This window comes from Rhamphochromis sp. 'chilingali', assembly GCF_963969265.1.
Source record: "Rhamphochromis sp. 'chilingali' genome assembly, chromosome: 8".
In the NCBI taxonomy this organism is placed as follows: Eukaryota; Metazoa; Chordata; class Actinopteri; order Cichliformes; family Cichlidae; genus Rhamphochromis; species Rhamphochromis sp. 'chilingali'.
The window spans coordinates 7337663-7359294 of record NC_137935.1 but is presented as its reverse complement, the minus strand read 5'-3'; the positions used below and the strand labels follow the sequence as shown (position 1 = coordinate 7359294).

The 21632-nt window shown below is 41.2% G+C and overlaps 1 protein-coding gene across 3 annotated transcripts in view; it reads left to right on the top strand.

The window, feature by feature from the left end:
* The first annotated feature begins 648 nt into the window (after positions 1-648).
* nectin1b (nectin cell adhesion molecule 1b) overlaps positions 649-21632 on the top strand; it is a 156634-nt gene continuing 135650 nt past the window's right edge. For 2 of the 3 annotated variants that reach the window (XM_080888862.1, XM_080888861.1), the window contains exon 1: positions 651-1580. In XM_080888862.1, coding sequence (XP_080744988.1) covers positions 1529-1580 — 52 coding nt within the window. In that variant the 5' untranslated portion in view covers positions 651-1528. Of the gene's footprint in view, positions 1581-21632 lie in introns of all 3 variants that reach the window. The other variant, XM_080888860.1, reaches the window with a different exon arrangement.

Below are 21632 nucleotides of genomic sequence, written 5' to 3'. Positions count from 1 at the left end.
ATTATCTAATTAATTTGAAGTTGAAAGTGTAATAATTGACGGGTAAGTCTTATTGGGCTTTGCCTTATGAGATGAGCCTCAAAATATGTGCTTCACCTTTGGCCACTGGAAATAAATCAAATTTGATTTTGATACTGGATTGTTTCCGTCTGCTAGACCACGCAAAACAGACAATAACAAAGACAGAAATAGGATTCATTTGGCTGTTAATTTCACTGACTGAATTCTCTGGCTCCCTCGATACTATGAGCTAAGAAATAGTTTTAATATGTAGGCCATGTATTCACTGAAATATTTTATTTTGATTCTCATTTCTCTTTTCCTGTCAGACGCCTTGCCAAGTGTCAATAGTTTCAGTGGCTCCGTTGGCCCTAAGGGGATTCCAATATGTGAGTAGTGCGTGCACTGGATTATTCCACTTTTGTATACTTATACGGGTTGTGCCATTGTCTTCCCACATCCCCACTCAGTCTTTTCGACAGATCTATCCTCCAGCAGTTGTATTTTTTACTCCTCTGCGAACATTTTTAACGCCTGCTCCAATCGTGCCATATATGAGACCACATGGCATGCAAAAAAAGTTGAGAGCACCCCGAGTAGGAGCTACTTGCCTGCTGCAGTATGCCAGGCGATGCTTTTTGCAGGACAATCCAAGCTCCTCCCTTGCACAACGTCATCCGATCCCGATCTCTCTCCCAAAGCGTCAGCGATAGTCGGCAACATACTGTGGTGGCAGATCAGCGGGGCGGTACGCGCAGCAGGATAAAGCCACACTGTATTTCATCCAAAAAAGAACCAGAAAAGGGGGCGCATCCCACCATTTCTGGAGTTGCAACAACTTCGCCGGCCTGGTGTGCTGATTTCTGAAAGCTGGCCGTGGCTGCACACCGGGAGAACCGGGACATACGGAACTAAAACAGGGACCATTCCCACTAATCTGCAAGGTGTTGTGCTAGTTTTGCAAAGGAAGTGGAAAGAGAAACAACATTGCCTCGGAGGAACTCTTAAGTGTTGGAAACTTCCCAGTAGAGCATCGATCGAGGACCTCCCGCCCACTTTACCTCAGTTCCACAATACTGGAGGGGGGGGGGGGAGAGAGAGAGTTCAGCAGGCGCTGCGGTGGATGGAGCAACAAAGGCTATATGGTTAAACTGGAAGAGCTTCTTTGATAAGAACCCAGCGCTCCTTTCTGTTCTTGCCTGCTATTTTGTAAAGCACTTCTACGCCTAAACAGCAATTCTACAGCTGCTTGGATCTTGCTTTGGGGACCAAGCCAGGTTCTCCTTAGTGCAAACTCTCTCTGGCAGACAGGGAATCGCCGCAGACGAGAAATTGATGCTTTGGCACGGAGAAGCGCAACACCAATCCTCTAGTTTTGCGAAAGTCTCCTACTGCTGTGTAAGGGAGGTAGACTAGTTTGGACCGAAGTGGGATTTCCAGAAGTTGCATGCGGGGTCTGTGTTGTGTCGAGTGAGCACTATCCATCTACTCTCAGGTTATCAGACCAGATCCGGATAGTTGAGGTGCCATGGCGGTGTATGTGGGGATATGGGCGCTCCTGTTGGCGCTGAACATTCAAGGTAAGCCGTAGAAATAGACTTCAGCAGTGAATCGTCTGCCTTATTTTATCATTAGCTCCCTGCTTTCTGTGTGTGTGTGTGTGTGTGTGCGTGAGAGAGATGCATGATGTTCCCGTAATGACAGACTTGATTAGACAAATGCACGAATGTGTGGATTGATAAGACTGCATGGCTTATGTTTTGCAACAAAATGTGCGACAGGAGTGAGGAAAAAAAATGGAAAGTGGTGTCTGCCTTTGAATCCAAAACGGCTGCAGAATACTTATTTAGTTGCCAAAAAATGAACTTACCCCGGCAGCAGGCAGATGGCGATAAATGCGAGCCATGTAGGCCAGCAGCCCTTTAAGTTTTTCCAATATTTCATCGTAATGGCAGAGTGCAGAGACACAGAGTGCACTGGAATGATAATTGAAACATATTATCCTCTGCGCCTGCCTGTTAGTTGATTTATTAAAATAGTAAATAATTAGTACTTACAATAATTAAATATAATTAGGATAGATTTTAATTCCCACATTTTAATCTCCGAATGACACATTGGGGGCTTTGTTTTGTAGTTTCCTTGTCGAATAATCATATTTTCAGAAGAATGACTCATGGTGACGTTTAACTCTCTGTCACACTGAAACCAATTCTTCTGGGAGTTTGTGTTTTGGAGTGGGTGGTGGTGCTGAGCGAATTAATATGTGAATAATTGAAGCAATACTCTGACATTGATCACCCTGGCATTAAAGCTTCCCCAAAGTGGGGCTGATCATTAAGCAAATACCTAAGAACTGTATTTGACTCATTTTTAAGGTGTGTCATTATTAACAATCTTTTAGTTGGAACGCATATTTGTGCATGTGTGTTCATGTTTTTGGTTAGTTATGCAGAGAGGGCTTTAAGGCCTAGCTGAAGATTTACCAAACTGTTTACATCCTAGACTGATAAACTCTGTAAGGGGCCCCCAATTTAAGTAAACAATGGAAGAAAGTCAAGTGTGGTCTAAAAAAGGTCACACCAGAGTTTCGATGGGCACTAATACCCTCATTCTTCAGGTTGTACGTGTTTACTCGATGTAATATGTTGGAGCTCTTACTTTGGTGATCCCCTTTGAGCCTAATAGCTCTTAATAAGTCTTTACTAGAGAAATATTCTGGCACATCCTGTTTTCTTCAACTCCTTTGAGCTTGAGAACAACCAAGATGTTGACCTTGTTCGCAGTGAGGCTCCGTGTGGCTCCATGCATTTAAGACTGATTGAATACTTTGATCAAAAGCCCTGTCTGATTTATATTGAGATGATCCCTTTGCTTGTGGAGAAGATCAGGATTAACTGGTTCCCTTGGGATTCACGGTAGAAATCTTTTGAAGCTGTTCAATGGAGGGAGTGGAAAAATGTCTCGAAAAGTGCACCTAAAGCGTCCTGGAAATGTCTTATTTGAGCAAAGCAAGAAATGTTTTCTAAGCGTAATCAGAAATGTATGAAAATGCTTTGCTCCTATCTCTTTTTTTATTGCTGTAATTGATTTAAAACCAAAGTGAATACATTATTAATGTGTTTCGACATCTTCATGAAGAGAACAGCTTTGAAAGTTTGTGTTTCAGCATCTGTTTGGACCCATTTCTTTTGACAAAAACAAAGATTTGCTCCTTCACCCTGAGGTTAAAGGGCGTCGCCATAAATGCCCACCAGCTTTGATGGTCTAATTGATATACAACATGTTCCAGACTCTTTCCTCATTACTAAAGCACAAACAAGTGGGAAAGGCCCTAACAAATGCAAGTCACAGCAACCCATGTTGCAGCTATCCACGAGGGAAAACCATTTGTGCTTGGTAATAACCATTCGTGGAAAACCCAGCAGTGCCAAATTCATAAACACAGAAATATTCTGAGACGCTCGCCAAATAGATTATCAAATAAAAGGAAGATTGAGAATAATGGATCTGCGCATAATAACAGCAGCTCTGTTCCTGTGTTCGTATATTAGCACTCAGTCTCTCCTGTATTCCAGACTGATATTTAATTGAGTGTGAATGCAGTTAGCAACCAGGTGGTTGTTTATGGCTTGGCTCCATTCTTTTGGCCCCGGTGCAGTAGGAACCCATATAGATATCACTCTGAGTGGTGGGATAAGGGGATTTCGGAGCTCTAATTCCTCATCTTAGTTGGATTTAACGTTTGGGAAATGAACTATGAATGGTGGACGAGTGTCAAGTTTGAATGTGCTATTATTCAGGATTGGAAATTATGTGGCTGTGAATTATAATCTTTGTAATAACTTGGCAGCATGAAAGCTAAAATCATTCTGCTGCAGACCCCTGTTGTTCAGCTCTCTTCTCCGTGTTTGTCTACAGTGTTCAGTCATAAGCTACTCTTGTGATGGCACTACACAGCTGCACCGTCTTGCGTCCGTGACCTTTAACTGTGCTTAGTTGTTGATTAGATTCTCACATAATGTCCCATGAGACATGTGAATAAGTCTCAATGTTGCCCTTTTTTTTTTTTTCTTGATATATGGCTTTCTTGTTTCATCCATCACAGATTAGTCGAGCAGCTAACTACCTGGTTTCTATGTGCAAGCTCATCATCAAAGCCTAACACACAAGACTTCATTTTGACTTGTGACGAACGGCAATGTGCTGTGCTGCTGCAGCAGCTTGTATTTGACTCATTTGAAGTACACTGAAAATCTACTTTTGTTTGGAAATGTCATGCACTTCAGTTGGATTGATTGATTGATTGGGGAGTCAGGGGGTCGAGGGAACATTTCAGACAAATTCATAAACGGATTTGAAGTCTTTGCTTGATGTTGAGTGTTGAAACAGCCATGTGGATAATTGCTTTTTTATGACATGGGAGGTAGGTATACAGGCTAGCCTTTGGAACATTGTAATTAGCATTTTAGCTTTTAACTAAGTTAAAATGCTCTTTTGAAGAAAACTGTAATTGCCGCTCCATGACATTTTGCATTTCATTTGGGTGACAGTTGTGATATAATGAAATGGAGAGTGTCACTGTGGGATTGTTGGGCCTTGATGGTTTCGGTGTGGATGCAAATTGCTTTGATCCTCGCTCCTTTGGGGAGTCTCCCGTTGGTCCCCGCTGAGGTGATGGATGGGTGAGAGCACTCTGAGTCCTGGGAGAGTAGCTTGAGGGGAGCTGACAGGAGATTAAGCTTTGCTTTTGCCAGAAGAACTAATGGAGGCACTTGGCCACTCAAACTTCATCTCACTGTGTTTAGCTCATTGGGGTTGTGCTGTCATCTCCTTAGCAAATCCTTCTCAAATCACTGCATGAAATGTCCCTGTAAAGGGTAGATTCTTTTTGTGTGTCTGCTGTCATTATGGAAATTGAATGGCCCTTCATTAATTTCAGGAGGTACTCTCAAACAAGTGATATTTCTTTGTTTTTTCAAAGTATTGCTCTATACACCTCTGCCGAGGACAAGAGGCACATTTTCTCTTTTCTTTGTTAGTTCATGATGCACATTTCCAGCCCCTGTGGTCTTCACATAGAGTCTGCGTGTCACAAAACTGATGAATAAAACATGATGATAAGCACTGAACCTAAATAATGGAAAGGTTATGGCAAAATAGAGTGTTCCTTGCATGCGGATGACTGCACAAATACTATTAAAGACTGAATGAATGTTAAATTAAGTTCATCTTTCCAATTGTTTGGAGTTAATAGTGTACATATAGGATTGTAGTTATGTTTCAGGGCCCCAAGTTAGGACGTTACAGTCTTTTGCATGTTTCTCTGATAAAGAAATAGTTTGGAGCTGCGCTCCAGTCACTGAATGAAGCTATTTTAGGAGACGTTTATTCAAATATCACAAGTAGCGTTTGTCCCAGACAACAGCAGTTTAAAGTTACCAGATAGCCTGTTTTGTAAGAACATGCAGTTCAGTATCATATATAATGTTTTATTTGGTCTTTATTTTGGTGTATAGTGTCTGTCAGGTGTCCTCTCTGCATCCTTTGCTGTCTTAACACCAGACAGTCACCATATAGAAACAGGATGGAAAACACATTTATCAGCAAGCTGCAGCTGCAATTTTATGCTTTAAATCATTGAAATGCTTCTCTGTTTCAAGTCGGATCGCAGTATCAGCAAAGTGAAGGAAAGGGAAATCAATAAAAAGGATCAAATCTAGCCCTCAGCTTTTCTGATTTGGCATTAATCTGTTCAGTCGTTTTCTTTCTGTTTAGCCGAACCTTTTCAAGGGATTAAATGGTTAAACTCCAGTTCTGATCTTGAGAATGAGAATTGACTAACTATACTTGTTCCATGTTTTCTTTACTCTTTGTCAGATTGCTGTTGCAGCATCTTAGGATAGGCTTATTATGGTTGCTGACTAGATGTAAATCTTCACAGACGAAAAAGTAAATAATCTCACATGCTGGAAGGATTCTGACAGTCTGTGCTGTTTTCATGAGACACCGTCTTGGCTTGCCAATAGCTTGTAGAGTTTCTCTGAACCGTTTTTTCCCTTTAGTGCTCTGTTACTATAGTTACTACCTGTAATCTGTCTTTTTTTTTTTTTTTTTTAAAGAAAATTGTATTTATTTCTCTACAGGATCTGCATCCATTTCTGTTTTTCAAAGTTGTTGTGAAGGGAGTGCAGCCTTTTAACGGGTCTTTTTTCTTTTTTTTTCTTTTTCCTTTCTTGTATTTTCTGCTTCATTGGTTTTAAAGAAGATGCCATATGGAAGTACCATTCATTGCTCATTGCAACTGGGTTTACAACTAGAGCATTTAGTCATGGGCTGATCAGGGATTGAGAGTGTGGATAATTCCTGATCTTTTTACTAAGGCCGTATACTTGTAAATAAAGCAGATCTGATCAGCACAGCTCCCAGCCCCCCCCAGTGTGACTGCCTGAAAAAGTCAATTTACAACAGGCAGCTGGGCTGGTGGTGTGCCTCCATTAGGGTGCAGAGTACTACTGGAAACCAGTCAGTGAACAACCTGCTGAGTTTGAAGAAAAAAGCGGAAAACTGATGCTTAGAGGTTCCCAAATTTACACATGATTAGAATGCTACAGGTGGACGCACAGACAGTGTCACAGTGCACACAGTCTGTTCTGTTACCCACTTGACTTGATCAGCTTTTAGGTTTTGTTTCATTGGCTGTGAGCTCATATTGTCCAGCTCTGTAAGCCAGACACTTTTGTATTTTACTCACAAGCCTGCTTTGTGAATTACACCAGCTGGACTCGTTTTAAAAGTTGATGGAGTAGTTGATACTGTTGCCATGTCTTCTGCTGTTCCACTCAGTTGAATTTTGTGCTGACTTGTGCGCTCTGTTGACAAGAGCTGGCCTGCAGCTCTGCCTCTTACTGTCTTGGGTCAAACCGACATATCAGTTGGCTGACACATTAGACAAGTGGAGGCTATAAATTAAATATTAGCTACAAGTTCTTCCCTGGAAACGGTGGCGTTCTGATGATGTTGTTTTTTGTTTTTTTTTTGCCTCGACTTAATAATGTCACTAATAAATACTAAAATTGTATTTCTCTATTTATCTTAAGTGTAATGTGGGGTTTTTTGTACATTTTTCACTTGCCACAGTGACAGTTTCCTACCTTAACTTGTAAGGTTAAAGTCACCATCAGCGATGAACAGTAAGCCTGACCCTATTCTATCAAAATATGGCTTTCTTTTTTATTTGTTCTCACAGAAAAATTAATAACAAAACTAAATTCTATATTTGGGGTTGTGGTTTGGGGCTGGGGTTGGAGTTGACATCACAGCGCTAAATATAGTGGCGGAAAAAAAAAACCTTTTTTTGTGTCGTTAGAGATGTCTTGTGTTTTTGAAACACTTGCGGCTGAATAGATGGGTTTTCCATCCCGCTGAAAGCAAATTGGGATGAAAATCTTGACCTCAGACAGGTCAACTTTTAACACAGTGAATGTCTGCACAAGCTGCCTCCAACGTCTGACTAAAAACTGCCTTGAAAAACCATATCTGTCAATCCCATTACAAGCCTTCCAGCTCACCCACTGCACATGCCATCCGCTGATAAATACCTCCAGGGGTCAGGCTGAAATGGAATATTGGCTTGCAGAGCACATTCAAATGAAAATATAGAGGATTTCTAATATTTAGCAGTGTTTCTAGTCTTTATAGGTTCGTAAAATAGTGAGGAATTTCCGTCATTGTGACACACAGCAGAAGCTTTCGCGAGGCTCAGAGTTGATCTCCTGCCAGAACTTTACATTTTTCTCTTTTTACTTTCTGCAAACTTGGGTGTACCGCCCTCTATCTTTATTCTCCCCTTTTCTCTCTCTCCTGTTTCCTCGCTTTGCCTTTGAGAACGGTGCGTGCTGAGAGTCGGCTTGGTTAGCACTTGATACAAAAGGGGGTTTGTTTCATGAAATGTTTCCCTTTTTAATGAGTGATGGTGTTCGCTCATTTAATATTCCGCACTGATATCTCTCTGGGAGCTGACTGTGCTTCAAAGCAACAGCGTGGTTGTAAATGGGGTGGGGCGGGGGGACCAGCAACCGTGGTGGTGGTGCTATAAGAAAGGGGGGCTGCATAGAAAATACAAACACAGGTTTATTTATTCTCGCTGACATATAGTTAAGCTCCCAATGTGCTGCAGCTTGGCGTAAAGCTCCTTAGTGCCCTAGTCCTGTGCTGACAGACTGTCAGAATATGACTGATAACAGGTCACCTCATATTTCTCTCAGTGTCTTTCATTTATTTTTGCGCTGTTCCCTGTTATGATCAATTTTATAGGTTATTGCTCAATTCAGAAGGATTTATATAGCTTATATGTGTGCGTGTCTCTTATTTCTCCTATGGCCTCACAGGTGACGTGTGATTTCCCAATACTTCTCATTATTAATAAGACTGAGGTCCACTTTGTGGTAGAAATTCTTCATATTTCTGCACGTAGTTCAATTTTGTTTTGAGAGCAGTGAAGATAAACATGTAGATGGCCTGCAGTTTGGCATTGATCCTTCCAGTTTGTTAGCAGGGTCTATGCCAAAGCAACTAATGCAGTCTGCTATTGATTCCTCAGTTTCAAGCCTGGCTGAATTTCACTCCAGTGTTGCATTGTTTTCAGAATGTCAGGTGTGCCAAATGGCCTCCGCCGCTTCCTTCCTGTATGTCCTCTCTCTTTTTAAGCTGGCAATGCAGGCTACTGTGGTATCAGTAGATTTGGTGTTTGAATGTGTGTGAAAAGCGGGCGGGTGGGTAGGTGAGTAATCTAACCACTCGCCCCACCCCAGAGCGAGCAAAGGGGTTCTGTTTATCCCTTTATCTCGAGCTGTAACGGCCTGAGTCTTTATCAGCAGTGCACCTATTTAAACTCTCGAGTTGTATGCGTTAAAAGCAAAGCTGTGAGCTGTGTTGTGCTTGAACTACGTTTACTCCTGTAACTGAAATTCATTATATTAAAAGTACAGTACGTCATATGCCAGTAAGAGGGAACCGTCTATTATTTTGTTATTTTCCTGACATTTATTAGGAGCAGCTTTTGTGAGCATTGACCAAAGGGACTCGTACTCATAAATATAAAATGTGCACATGCCCTCCTTAGGGTTTGCATCAAAGAAAATCAGAATCAGAATCAGAATCAGAATACTTTATTGATCCCTGGGGGAAATTATTTTTTGTTACAGTGCTCCATTTTAAACCAACATTAAGACAAGACAGACAATACGCTAACTAAGAATAGTACAATATATACATATATATACATACATACATACATAAGTCACTTATAAATAAATATTTGGAAAAGAAACATGTGTAGTTGTAGCAGCAAACAGTGTGTTAAGTGGATGCGTTGTACAGGGAGAAAATGCATACAGGGTTGCTGCAGTGTCCCTTGAGCATTGTATTTTGAACTGGAACTAGATGCAGGTCTCCCAGGTGACAACATGCTGCTGTACCTAACTGCTCATTATCCCCCTTTGTATCATGGCTTAGGCTGATATTTAATTCACCTTTTCTTGGAATAGATAGAAACTGCTTTAAACCACAGTTAAGCTATATGTGGTGGTGGTGGTGGGAGTTATGTTCATCATGTTCATTTCCAGTCTCATGTTTCTGTTCTCAGACTCTACTACACTAGCTTTACATGATTTACAATTTGAAATGATCTCTATTTACCTTACACTGCGGCTGACTGCTGACTACAGCCCCTCAGTTCATCCTCTATCTGGAACAATCCATTTTAGTCTCCTCCCTCTAAGCCAACTTTGTTGTGATTAGCTGCCCTTCGTAAACAGAACCTTTGAACGGCAGATGGGTAAGCCTTCTGTGTACCCTGGACAGTGCTCCAGCCCATCCAGGGCTAACACACCTATGGCCAGTTTAGATTCACCCATTAATCAAATAAGCATGCCTCTGGACTGTGGAAGGAAGCAAAAGCATTTAGAGAAATACACAGACACGGGGAATAGATTCAAAATCCAAAGAGACAAGCTGCAATTTCCAATTTTTTTTTCTAAATATGTACTTTTTTATTGAATATATAGCAAATAAAATCACAAGCTTTATGTTGGCTAAGAGAAGAAACGAAACAAAAACTGTTCCTAAAGTTTAGACGAGGATTTAGGTCATATTTGACCACCAGTTGGCATTGACATTTTATTTAGATTATTTTTTACTGTTTTCCCTGAAGGTAATCATTTCTAATTCCGAACAGTTCTGTATAGGATTCCTTCCTCTTCTCTTTTTCCCCTTCTCCCTCACTTTAACTTGCAGCTGAACAACACTGCCAGAGGTCTCCACATGGGACCTTCCATTCTGGCAGCACACGCCTTACTTGGCTACAGCGTTGCAAGTAGAATTTACCAGTCAGGAATCTGGAGAGGGCTTTGATACCAGTAAAGGCATCACACAGGGCCATTTTGTAGTTCACACCAATTGTCCATTGAGCCATGAAGATGCCAAATGTCATGTTAGTCCACAGAAACAGAAGGCTCGGGGATCAAGGGTTTCCCGTTCGCCCACCCGCATGTCCAATATACGAGTTCTAACATCTATATGATTATAAGTTATGCAGATGTAAGTGGTCACAAGAACACCCACTCAGTGACCCTGCACCCACACAGCTCAAAGACTCACTGATGAAGAGTGAGAATGAACACTGCTTTTGCATGCCTTTGTCTGAGTCAGATTTGTTGCCCCACTTTTGTTGTATGCTCTGTTCACACGGAGCACGAGCACCGTAAATATTTATTTCAGATGGATGAAGGGACTTGCAATTGTTCCTTGCACTCTGTACCTTTTTTTTGTCAGCATTAGGAAACTGAAAATAGAAGCTAAAGAGGAACAAATGTTTGAATGAGAAACTCAGCGGTACAGAGGTTGTTTAATACCTCAGCAAAACCCTTAAAATACCTACCCTCTTACAGCCTGCAGACTCGTACCCTTCAGGTTGCTGAGTTTCAAATAGTTCTGCAGAATGGGTTTATGGATTGTACCTCACTTCCTAAGTCATGGCAAAGAAAAAAATTTGCATGAGAAAACAGCCTTATCCCAAAGAGAAAAAGTGAATCTAGAGAATTGAGATTTACGTGCACACCCTGTGGGGGATGGGAGTTTGCAGTGGGTCATGCTGTTCCTGAATAAGGCTATGTTCCAAGGGTGATTCTAGTTTGCCTTGAAATACTGTTCTTGGCACAAGTTCTATTTAGGCACATTGGGGCTGCTCACTGGAAGAAAAGCCTTGTGCAAATAAAAGTTCATTCAATTTTTTCCAGCTCATTAGGTCTTTTTTGTTTCTATGCGGGAAGCCAAGGGAACCCCCCTAGAACTAACTCGTGTTCTCCATTAAAACTGACTTCAAACAAATACATTTCTTATGGCATAATTCTAAGAATATTATGACACATAAAACGGTAAATTCAATTAAAAGCCCCATAGTGTGCTAAAGCTCATATTGTCTGCTAAATTAGTTGAATTAAAGCTTTCCTAAATGTAAGGATTGAGCAAGTCAGAAGCTATAACAAGTTGGTCCAAGTGTAGATGAAATGGAAGACCATGTTTCAAGAGTCTGATCAATATGCAGTGAAAGCTGACAAGGGATGAAAGTGATTGGATTTACCCTACGTCACCAAGAGTGCGTTTCATTCCTGCTTTTTGTGAAATTTTGGTTGAACTGTAATAATCCAAATAACAGAGGTGATTCCGTATGTCACTGACAGTTAAAGGGTTTATCCTATTGATTAGGTTGTGGGAATCTCTGGAGGAAGTTTTTATCAGCAGATTTGGGGGACAATTTATTGTGAACTGCACTTCCCTGTATCCCTAACCCCTCTTTTTATTCTCACACTGCTCATGTTATGTGACCGGTGAGGGGTGGATATTTGTTTTTGCTGAGAAGACCCGGGATGGGATGCACTGATGCATAAACTCACTCATATGTGTGTGCGCACGTCGCTGAGTGCGCTACTGCACACGTCTGCGCGCAAGCCCAAGGCAGAGGCAGCTTCACGTTCCCGGCCCTGCTCCCTCCTGATCCTGACCCACTTTCTTTTCCCCGCTCATCACTCCCTCTTTAATTGCCGCGCGGCACACTGAGGCCATCTGCTCGACTGAGGCCCGTCGCCATGGAGATGCTGGGAGGCTTTTCGGATTTACTGTGGACTGACCAACAGGGAAATGGAGGTCAGAGAATGGGGGTAGGGTGTTGAACAGTAGTAGGGGCACCACAAGTGTATTATGAGGCACTTATTGACATTATAATAGTACACCTGTATGATCAGATACAGAATTCAAGTGCTTTAAAAAAAGGAAAAAGATGAAGCATGTCTTTGCAAAGTCCTTTTCCCCGAGGAGTTTTCCCAAAACCAAAGGTAGCAGTGAGCAAGAATGACACAATTTTACTCGGAACATGGAATTAATTACATTTGGAAGTAGACACTGACATGAGATGGCATCGCACCAGCTGCCATTCCAAGGATTTCCCCGACCAGACCCATCGCTGTGCGTGAATCTTGGATAAACAATACCAGCTGCACTAGCGGACCAGGTAAATATTTTATGTTTACATGCAGATGACGATATTTCCCAATTGGGAATTATAAATACATTAAAAATTAAAAGAGAGTCATAATAAGAAGAGGCCATGGGCACTTCCATGGCCCCACCTCTCCACATCTGCTCACCCTTAGGACAATGCACCAGCGAATACACCTGTCGACACGTGCGTGTCCTAAACCGTAAATGCACACATTCATTTCTACATTGCTGCATTTGTCATCAGTATTCATGGGTCAGGCCACACTACAGACCTGAGAAGAAACAACCAAACGTTTGCCAAAAACTCAAAACATCCTTTGCGGTGGTTTATTCCACAGTGAGTGTGTCCAAAATGACACCGAGATTAAGCTAGAAATTCCAACATGAAAAAGGTTTTACAGTTGGAACCACACTGAACTTTTTCAAATTAATTTTGAGGCTCAAGGACAAAAAAAAAGGTTTCCCGACGAGTACAAATTACATTTTTTTGCTACCAGGGCAGTTTAAGACAAAAGGCTATTTGTCTGTGTTAAGATAACAGCATTGCCACAGTCAGATGTGTTTTTAGTGTCATCTGCCGGCTCCAATCATACTGAGCAGAGTTCTTTTATACTTATGAGTAGTTTGTATATTTTGCTGCTGCTACTTATTTCCTTTCTAATGACACGCTTCAGTGAGGAAGCAGTTATGTTTCCAATTAACACTCAGGCATATTTCAGAGCTGTGGTCTGCACAGCCAGGTTGCCTCTTGTCCATCAGTCTGCCAGCTGTACTCACATCAAGCCCGCTTTGCATGTTGTTAATGCATTCACATATTCCGTGCTTGTTCAACGGGATCATTTGGGCCAAATGGCTAAATGTGGCATTGTATTCCAAGAGATTGTTTTACTCAAACATCTCTAATGGAGTCTTGGTATTGACCTCTGGCACCTTATCGGTGCTGAGCTTTGGGAACCACTCTTTATTCATACTTTATTTATACTCTATCTTTTAAAGGTCAATATTGGTAGCTGTCATTTCTAAAGTGCCATTCATAGGTCAATACCTCATTAGTAATCTGGTGGAGTTTGGATCAAATGCAGCTCCTGTCTTGTCTGTGTCGCTGAGCTGCAGCCACTACCAATTTCAAGTTCACAGCTATTCCACAGGATTCTGTTACAGGCATTCAAAGTTTGACACATTTAGCAGTATTTTTATCGTAACTGTGAGAAGTTTTTATCTTTTTCGGCCATATTATTTGATCTGTATGTTTGTGTAAAAGCAGTCAAAAATCAGAAGATGTGCAAGAAAATAAGGAAATAAGCACAGCAGCAAATCGTCACTTTTCAAAAGCTGTATCTCATGTTCATTAACCTCCTAAGACCCGAACTCTTCCACAGCATGCCTTTTTAATTTTTCTTTGATATTTGGGCATATTGGGGACGGATGAATGTAAAAACAAAGAATTACCAGATTTTTTTTTTTTACCCTATTTTTTGTTTTTAAGAAAAATAAGAGCCGTATATGAGGATATTCGTTTAAAATTTTGATAGAACAGTAGCAGTATAATGTCCTCATAAGTGGATATCAGGCGCTTGTAGAGCAAAATTTAGTATTTTCGTCTAAATAACCCAAAATGTGATGTCCACATATGTGGACGCCAGGTCCTAGGAGGTTAAACGCCTTCGTCGACTTTATTGATCATCTTAATTTAACCAGCACATTACTACAACACCACTACTGTTACTGCCAGTAGGCTACAGAGTTCGATGGTAATAATATTGCTTCAGGGTATTGGAGCTTTAGCAGTTGTTTATGCGACCAGTAATGCAGTGAACATGTCATGACAGACAGACTAAACTATCATGGCAGTTGCACCTCTTCCATGAATTTCTACTCCATTGTGTTGTCTGAGTTCCAGAGCTTTTCTACTAGATTGCTTAACAAGAGTCAGACCTCCTACGAAGGCTGTCAGAATATGCCGGCTTTGATGCCGTCACTATCTGCATAGATGTCTCAGAGAGCTTATTTTGCTCCTCCATCACCCGCCAGTGACAGAGTAACACAGGAGGCTGTGACAGCGGAAAAGGTAACTCTGTCAATTTAAACTCCAGTGAGCGCTTGATCTCTGAGCTGCCCAAATGTACAGTCAGAGCTGAAGCTAACAAGACAGTGTACCCAGGGCCTGTAATTGGACCGGGCCCTTTTCAGCAGTGTGAAAAGATAGAGACCGTCTGTCAGCCTGCTCTCCAGTCAAGGTCATGATGTTGAGTGCTGGATGTGTTGTATATTCTACAATGCCCTTCATCCTATCACAGCTTATCCAGCTGCTGCTGTGCAGAGGTTGGGTGAGAACTGCTGCACTCTGTGGGCATCACACTAGATTATGTGCTTGGAGAGATTAATCAAATCGTATGATGTTTTGCTGTGAAAGAGTGACCAAGAAAAATTTCATCCAACCGGTCTTGCCAGCAAATGCCCCTTAAGCTGAGTTGAAAGTTGTTTTGTTCGTCCTTCATGTCATTGCCAAAGGAGCAGCACATTTATAACTTGACATAAACTGGTGCAGTGATGGGAAATAAACTGTCTTTCTGAAGGATTGTGTCATGGTATAGCACAGTTGATAGACCTGGTTAGCTGAAGTCATTTTTCTTTGATGGCTACGCTCAAAAAGTCGTCCTCAAATGCAACTGTTGGCTTTTGTTTTGTTTAAAGAGAGACACCTTCTTCCTTATTTCACCTGAGCTTTAGCACTAGTTTAAAGCATCACCTGACTCCAGATTCTCTTCTGCACCTGTGTCCAATATTGTGTATGTTCGAATGCTTGCGAACAAGAACATTCTTTATGAGCAGCAGGAGAAAGAAAGGCTGTTCACTGTTTAGAAGAATACACTCCATTCTTCCACCACTAAAATATTTATTTATTTTTTTTACCCTCCTGATGCCATTTTGGTCTGCGGGATCCCTGGAGAGTAAAGTGCATTAAGCCACTCACTGTATTTACTCGTGCTGGACTGAAGCTGATGTGTGAGGGCAGGTCAGAGGATGGAGGATGGGACATTGATCATCGTTGAATGAGTGTCAGGGGAATCTTGACATCCAGAACAGTTTTTCACACTTGGAGTTCAGAGGCCAACAGCTAGAGACTCATTACTATGTGAAAATACACTACCACAACTCGATAAAACTACAGTACATCAAGACATTGTTTTGTCACTCGTAAACTATTCAGTTTTATGTGATTTTATTGAATAATTGAACTTTTTTGAACTTGTAGCAGACACACATCAGGATAAAGAAGCCTGTTTTCTTCCACGAATAAACAGTGAGATCCTGCAAATGTAGCCTAAAACAGTGGTCCCCAACCTTTTTTGCGCCACGGACCGGTTTATGCCCGACATTATTTTCACGGACCGGCCTTTAAGGTGTCGCGGATAAATACAACAAAATAAAACTAGTACCGGTACCGAAAAATAGAAGATCTATTCATAACACACGTGAAAAGACCCATGAAAACCGAGTTAACGATAAAAACGATAACAAAATAACGCTGAAAACCAATAAAAACCCTGAAAACCATAGATTTCACACCCGAGCCTCAACTCTCATGTACCGGTCCAAGGCCCGGGGGATGGGGACCGCTGGCCTAAAAAATGTGCCAAAAAAACAAACCAACAACAAAAATTTCCAGTAGAATAATTTAATGGATCACATACTTGAAAACAACTCTAGGGAGCTAGACACAGGTCTGTGTGACTGTCGAATTTTGACTTGCAGTCATTGCACTTTTACTGAGATATCCACAGTAAATATAGAGTTCCTTGATATGTTCTGGAAAAAAACAAAAGATCATTTAGACATCTTAAAGCACAACTGCCACACGATCAAAATAAATAATCATAAAGACCACAGCAGGAGGACAGCTTAAGTATGGATGGCTATAAAGATGACCACAGTGTGAATAGATTTAAAAGAAAGCTTGCTGTTACATAATTGAAGACCAGCTGTATTATTGTGAAAGAAAATGGTAAAGAGGTCAATTGGGAGTTTATGTACTGTATCACAGAGTAAACAGTCTGACATTTGTCTTGTTTGTCCTATTGTGGAGGAACTCTGTATTGAGAACGCGAATGACAAATACCTGGTTTATTTAACGTGAACACAAAGAAGTTCTCCAAAACCAAGTTCAGCTCCGACTCTAGTCTGCAAATACAGTTTGAATAATGAATTGTACCCTTTTAAAATCACCTCCGAGGTAAACAAAAACCAGGAATGAAAGGTTTATCTATGTGCCTTTGAGGTTCGCCTTCCCACACACCTTGAACAAAGGTCTGATCTGACAATTTTTATTTGAATTTATGTGAAAAGCCTGTGGAAATTTAAGAGGAGAACCAACAAAAACTAACATTAAAAGGTAGGGTGTTATATTTTGAATTAAAGGCATTTCAAGGATGGGTAGCAGGATCTCCCGGGCATGAATAAGCTCTTTGTGCTGCATGTGTAGACTCATTTGTTTAGCGTGTCATGTAGACAGTACCGAGTTTCATGTGGTGAATGTGAAAGCAGACTTTATGAATAACGAGAGGATTACTGGCATTACTGTTTCACGATAATGCAAGTTTATTTTAATCCACGTAATTGTTGATTATTTTTCTTTCTGTGCAGAGTGCAAAACTTGTTCCCACAGGTTTGAGGCACGCAGCATTTGTGTTGTTTTCTTATGTTCTTTTCTTTTCTTTTTAATTGCCAAGTCATTATTGTAAATCAAATTTGTTCTCAGCTGATTTCCCTGATTAAACTTAGGTTTAATTAAATTTTTAATTCTATACAACGAATTAAACGCGATGCCGTTACCTTCACAAACCTCTAAAAGTTAACGTCGCGCATGCTTTGTACTTGTTTTCCAAGTCAAGTAGCCATAGGCTGTTGAAACTTTCTCTACTCCTTAATTTGGAGGATTCATTAAATTAGTTAATTAATATTCTCGACTGGTTGTGTCTTTCTGATTATTCACCAGTGTGGTTTGAACCTTAGATTTATGATTAATATTTATAGGAGACTGTCAGGAGCTGTCAGCCTCATATGAATCAACAAGGCTTCACGACTCAAGAGCCAGTTGATGTGCGATAAAGCAAAGGGTGAGTGGGGAAAAATCCCACAAAGATGAATAAAAAGAATCCAATTAGAAATGTGTAACCTTTCTGCAGGGAGGCTTACTTTTTGATTTATTAGTACAAAGCTGTTTACTCTTCCCGTTTCTATTATATGTTTTAAGCATTGGAGGAAATGAATATGTCCAAGAGAGTGAATGAGCTCAGGCAGCATGACCGCAACTCATACATTACAATGGGGTGTGTGCAGGCATCTCTTTCATGCAACGCTGCCTCACCAACACACATAAACACCCACACACACATTCACCGGTGAGATACTACTATACTATCCTATCCTCTGGAGCATCTTGCGTGCGTAGAAGTATTTTTAGTAACACGCAGCACTCTGTGTTTTCAGCGCAATGTGTCAGGACAGCAACATGTTAAGGATTCAGTCAGATGGGCCTCAACGCTTTGCCCAGAGCTCTGCAGAAAGGATGTGTTTGTCCCCAGTGCTGGAGGGGGGTCACGTGCTGACCTCATTGTGTGCACGAGTAAGTGCACTCTGCATTATCAGCGTGCAGCTTCCCTCCGCGTAACAAAAAAGGCGACTTATCTCGCAATAGCTAATTGATTGATTTCCTTGGCACAAATATCCTAGACAGTAACATTTTTTTTATCTTCTCAAGTCAGTAGAGAGGCAGAGGAGCCGGTGAAAAATGAAAATGGACTCTTCTCTGGAAATGGAAAGATTTAATATTTTTCATCCCTAGAAAAATGACTGACAAGCTTTATTACTCTTTGCTTCACCGCCCCCTCCCTTTGGTCAGGGAGAGCTGTATGCTACAGAAGTGCTATGGAAAAACACTTTGCAATATAAAAAAAAAAAAAAAAAACATTGTGCCTTCATAAACACAAAGGTTAATATCTTATTTACAAGCTGCAGCCCCAGTGGTCGACACGCTAGCACAAATGTCTTCCTGTCTTTTTGAGTTGACTCAGGCAGAGGTGATCCAAAACAGGCAAATCCATCTTATACCGTCCTCTTCACAGGGTTGTAGCTTCATGGAAGTCACACACCCTCCTCTTGGACCTTCAAAGATTGCAGCTGGCTCACTTTCTTCACCGGTACATTAACTCCTGCTGCAGCATTGCCTCACTACAGCAGATGCTGCCAAAAGAAAACAAAGCTAGTAGGCCACAGGGTTAATCACACTCATCTAGGGGTCTGTCACACTGTTGCCAGGTGTGTCACATTCACAGTACACTTGGCTTCCTTTTGTTGCTGCTCTTTGACCTCTGCTTTTTTCACTAAGTGTAAAAGGGGATCAATTCAGAAGTCTCAGTCTGATGGAATCTGTTTCAGCTCAAATGATAAGTTTCTACAGAAAGGACAGAAAATGAGTGAAGAAAAATTCAGCTGTTTTTCTTTTTCTCCTTTGGTTTTTATTTAAGCTCATTTGAGCTTGGAAGTCTTCTCTGTCTCAAAGGTCTGGGTTGTACGCAAAATACCAGTGTAGTCAAAGCAGTGTCACAGAGCTGTTGTGATACTGTATGTCAAAAGCAGGGATTTGGTTTGTGGAGTCATTATATTTCTCTGTTACAACTTAAGAGCATTGATTTCACATGGTGTACCAGCCCATGTTTATTCTGTCTTTCTTGGATTGTAACACAATGCACAAGAGTTGAATTTTTGTGTGGAATATATTGGTATTCCCTCTCCTTCGCTGATCTGTGACATTCACATTGTAACTTAGATGGTATTACTTGTGACAGATTGCATTGGACTAAGGCAGAGTTGTACATCAATATGCCATTTATATTTTCTATTATATTGGCTCTTGGCAGCATATTGCCTTTGTCTGCGTGTGCAACCAGCAGAGAAGATGGCTTATCTTTTAAGAAAAGCAATCAAAGAACTACTTGCTTTGCCATATTTAGCTAATTTTAGAATAGGTTTGAGTAGCTAGTAAAGAACATAAAGGTCTTCTCTTGGCCTTGCATTGTTGCTAAACACAATGTCGAGTTTTCCAAGATGGCGTTGCCTTAGTCAAATTCTTGTTAAGTCTGTTCTACGCTTATCATTTCTCTCAGTTCTCAGCGATGCATTTGTGTGGTGAAATGCCAATTCCTTCTTTTGAATGCATCTCCTAAGACACAGCTGCCTACTTAGATAGCTAATGGCTGTGTTTTTTGCTGCAGCGCTGTGAGCCAAGTGCGGCGTGATGGCATTTGTTCTGTCTGCCCAAGGCCTGGTCTGTCATTGTGTATCAGTCCAGCCAATGGCCATGACTCACACATGAACCCTCTGGGTGCTTGAGCTCACAGAGAAGACACAGTAGTTTAATGTTCAGCACACGGAAATACATACGGGGCGGGGGTAGCTGGTGGTCACGGTGTTGAAGGCTTTTCTGGGCACTGGTAGTGCTGATGAGGAGGTGTTAGTGACTATTTTCTCATCATAACAGCAGGGGCTGCAGAGCTGTTTTCATGGTGCTAAAACCGTATTTTCTCTCCTGCATCTTTGACTGTAAGCAATCATTGCTACTATGATTTTGTGCAGAGTTTCCTCTGCAGGCAAACAGCTTGTCCAAGTCTGTAGCATCAGCTTTGCTTGGAGTGTCTGTTGATATAGTTGATGCTGTTTAGGCATTGTCCCGGTTTTTGATCAGTGATAGTGCTGCTCATGCTGTGATTCTGTTTACTTTCAACTATTGTTCTCTGCTGTTCCACAATTAAACGACATCACTTTGCGTGCTGCAGATATTTTTTTGGTTTTTCCCCAAGGACCAACCGTGCATTTAGAACAGAAAAACTTGCAAATGTAAGCACTTTCCTGGCCAGGGCTGGATTTCTTTTGTAGTTTTTCAAATGAATGATTAAGAAGAGCAAAACAAACATTTAAAAAGAAAATGTCAGAGATAATTGCTTCAACCTCAGTCCCTGAGACGCTTGTCGATATTGTCAGTTTCCTGTTTTCATTCCTTTGGTGTCCTTTCTCAGATGGCTTCATCTCTCCATAGTGACGTAGCCTGAGAATCATATCCATCAATAGATGTCAGAAAGAACCCCCGCCATTCACTGACAAAAACAGTGGCCGTTGTATAACATCATCTATCATCCCGGGCCTTTGTTCAGCATCCTGTCTCATACGGGGGTGAGCAGCCAGTGTGAGGGTGGCATTCTGTTTGACAGGCCAGTGCAGATGCTAAATGACAGTGACACAAAGAGGAGGCCCACCACACAGGTCCTGACAGGGCTGTTTTCCATAGAGAAGAGGCTTGACTTGACTCAAAGCCCAACCCGACATCAGATTACAGCGCAACTCTTGACACCTCTTTGGCCTGCTTTTAATGTTTATAATTCAGCTCTTTCCCTTTGTGATAGGTGAAAACAATAGTTGTCATATATCTTTGTACATACCTGCTAACCTAAAATATATTGTCAGCTTTTAATGATTTAACTTATCAACTTTGGAGTAACTTGAAACTTTGCTTGACACAGTTCTGTTACAGCATGTACAGCCAACTGAGAGTACTGTTGAAGTGTCCTAGAAACTGAAACGCTGTGTGTCTCTTATTGTAAGTCAGTCTGGATTAGAACATTTGCCAAAAGCCTCGAGAGTTAGTGTGATGATAATATCCATTACGGTGTTTCAGTTTATGCCGTATCCATCTCTTCTGATCCCCTGAAGGGGAACTACTCTGCGTTCCCCTCTTTGTTAAAATGGTGACTATAAAGTGCATTCATATCTGCAGCTTTATCTGCTACAGTGATATGGATACTCAGACAAGTCTCCAAGTTTCATACTGTAGTCAGATCACACATCCTTGCCATTTGCAAAGTTGTCTTTCTTGCTTAGGTGTGCCACGGCTGGTTTTGGATTCGCATCTTTTTCTTTTTTGTTTTTGTGTTTTCTTATGCAGTTATTGTATCACCCGAAGGCTGTAATCTTACAGGATTAGTGTTTTGTAGAGGGTTTATCGTCATGCAATCCAAACC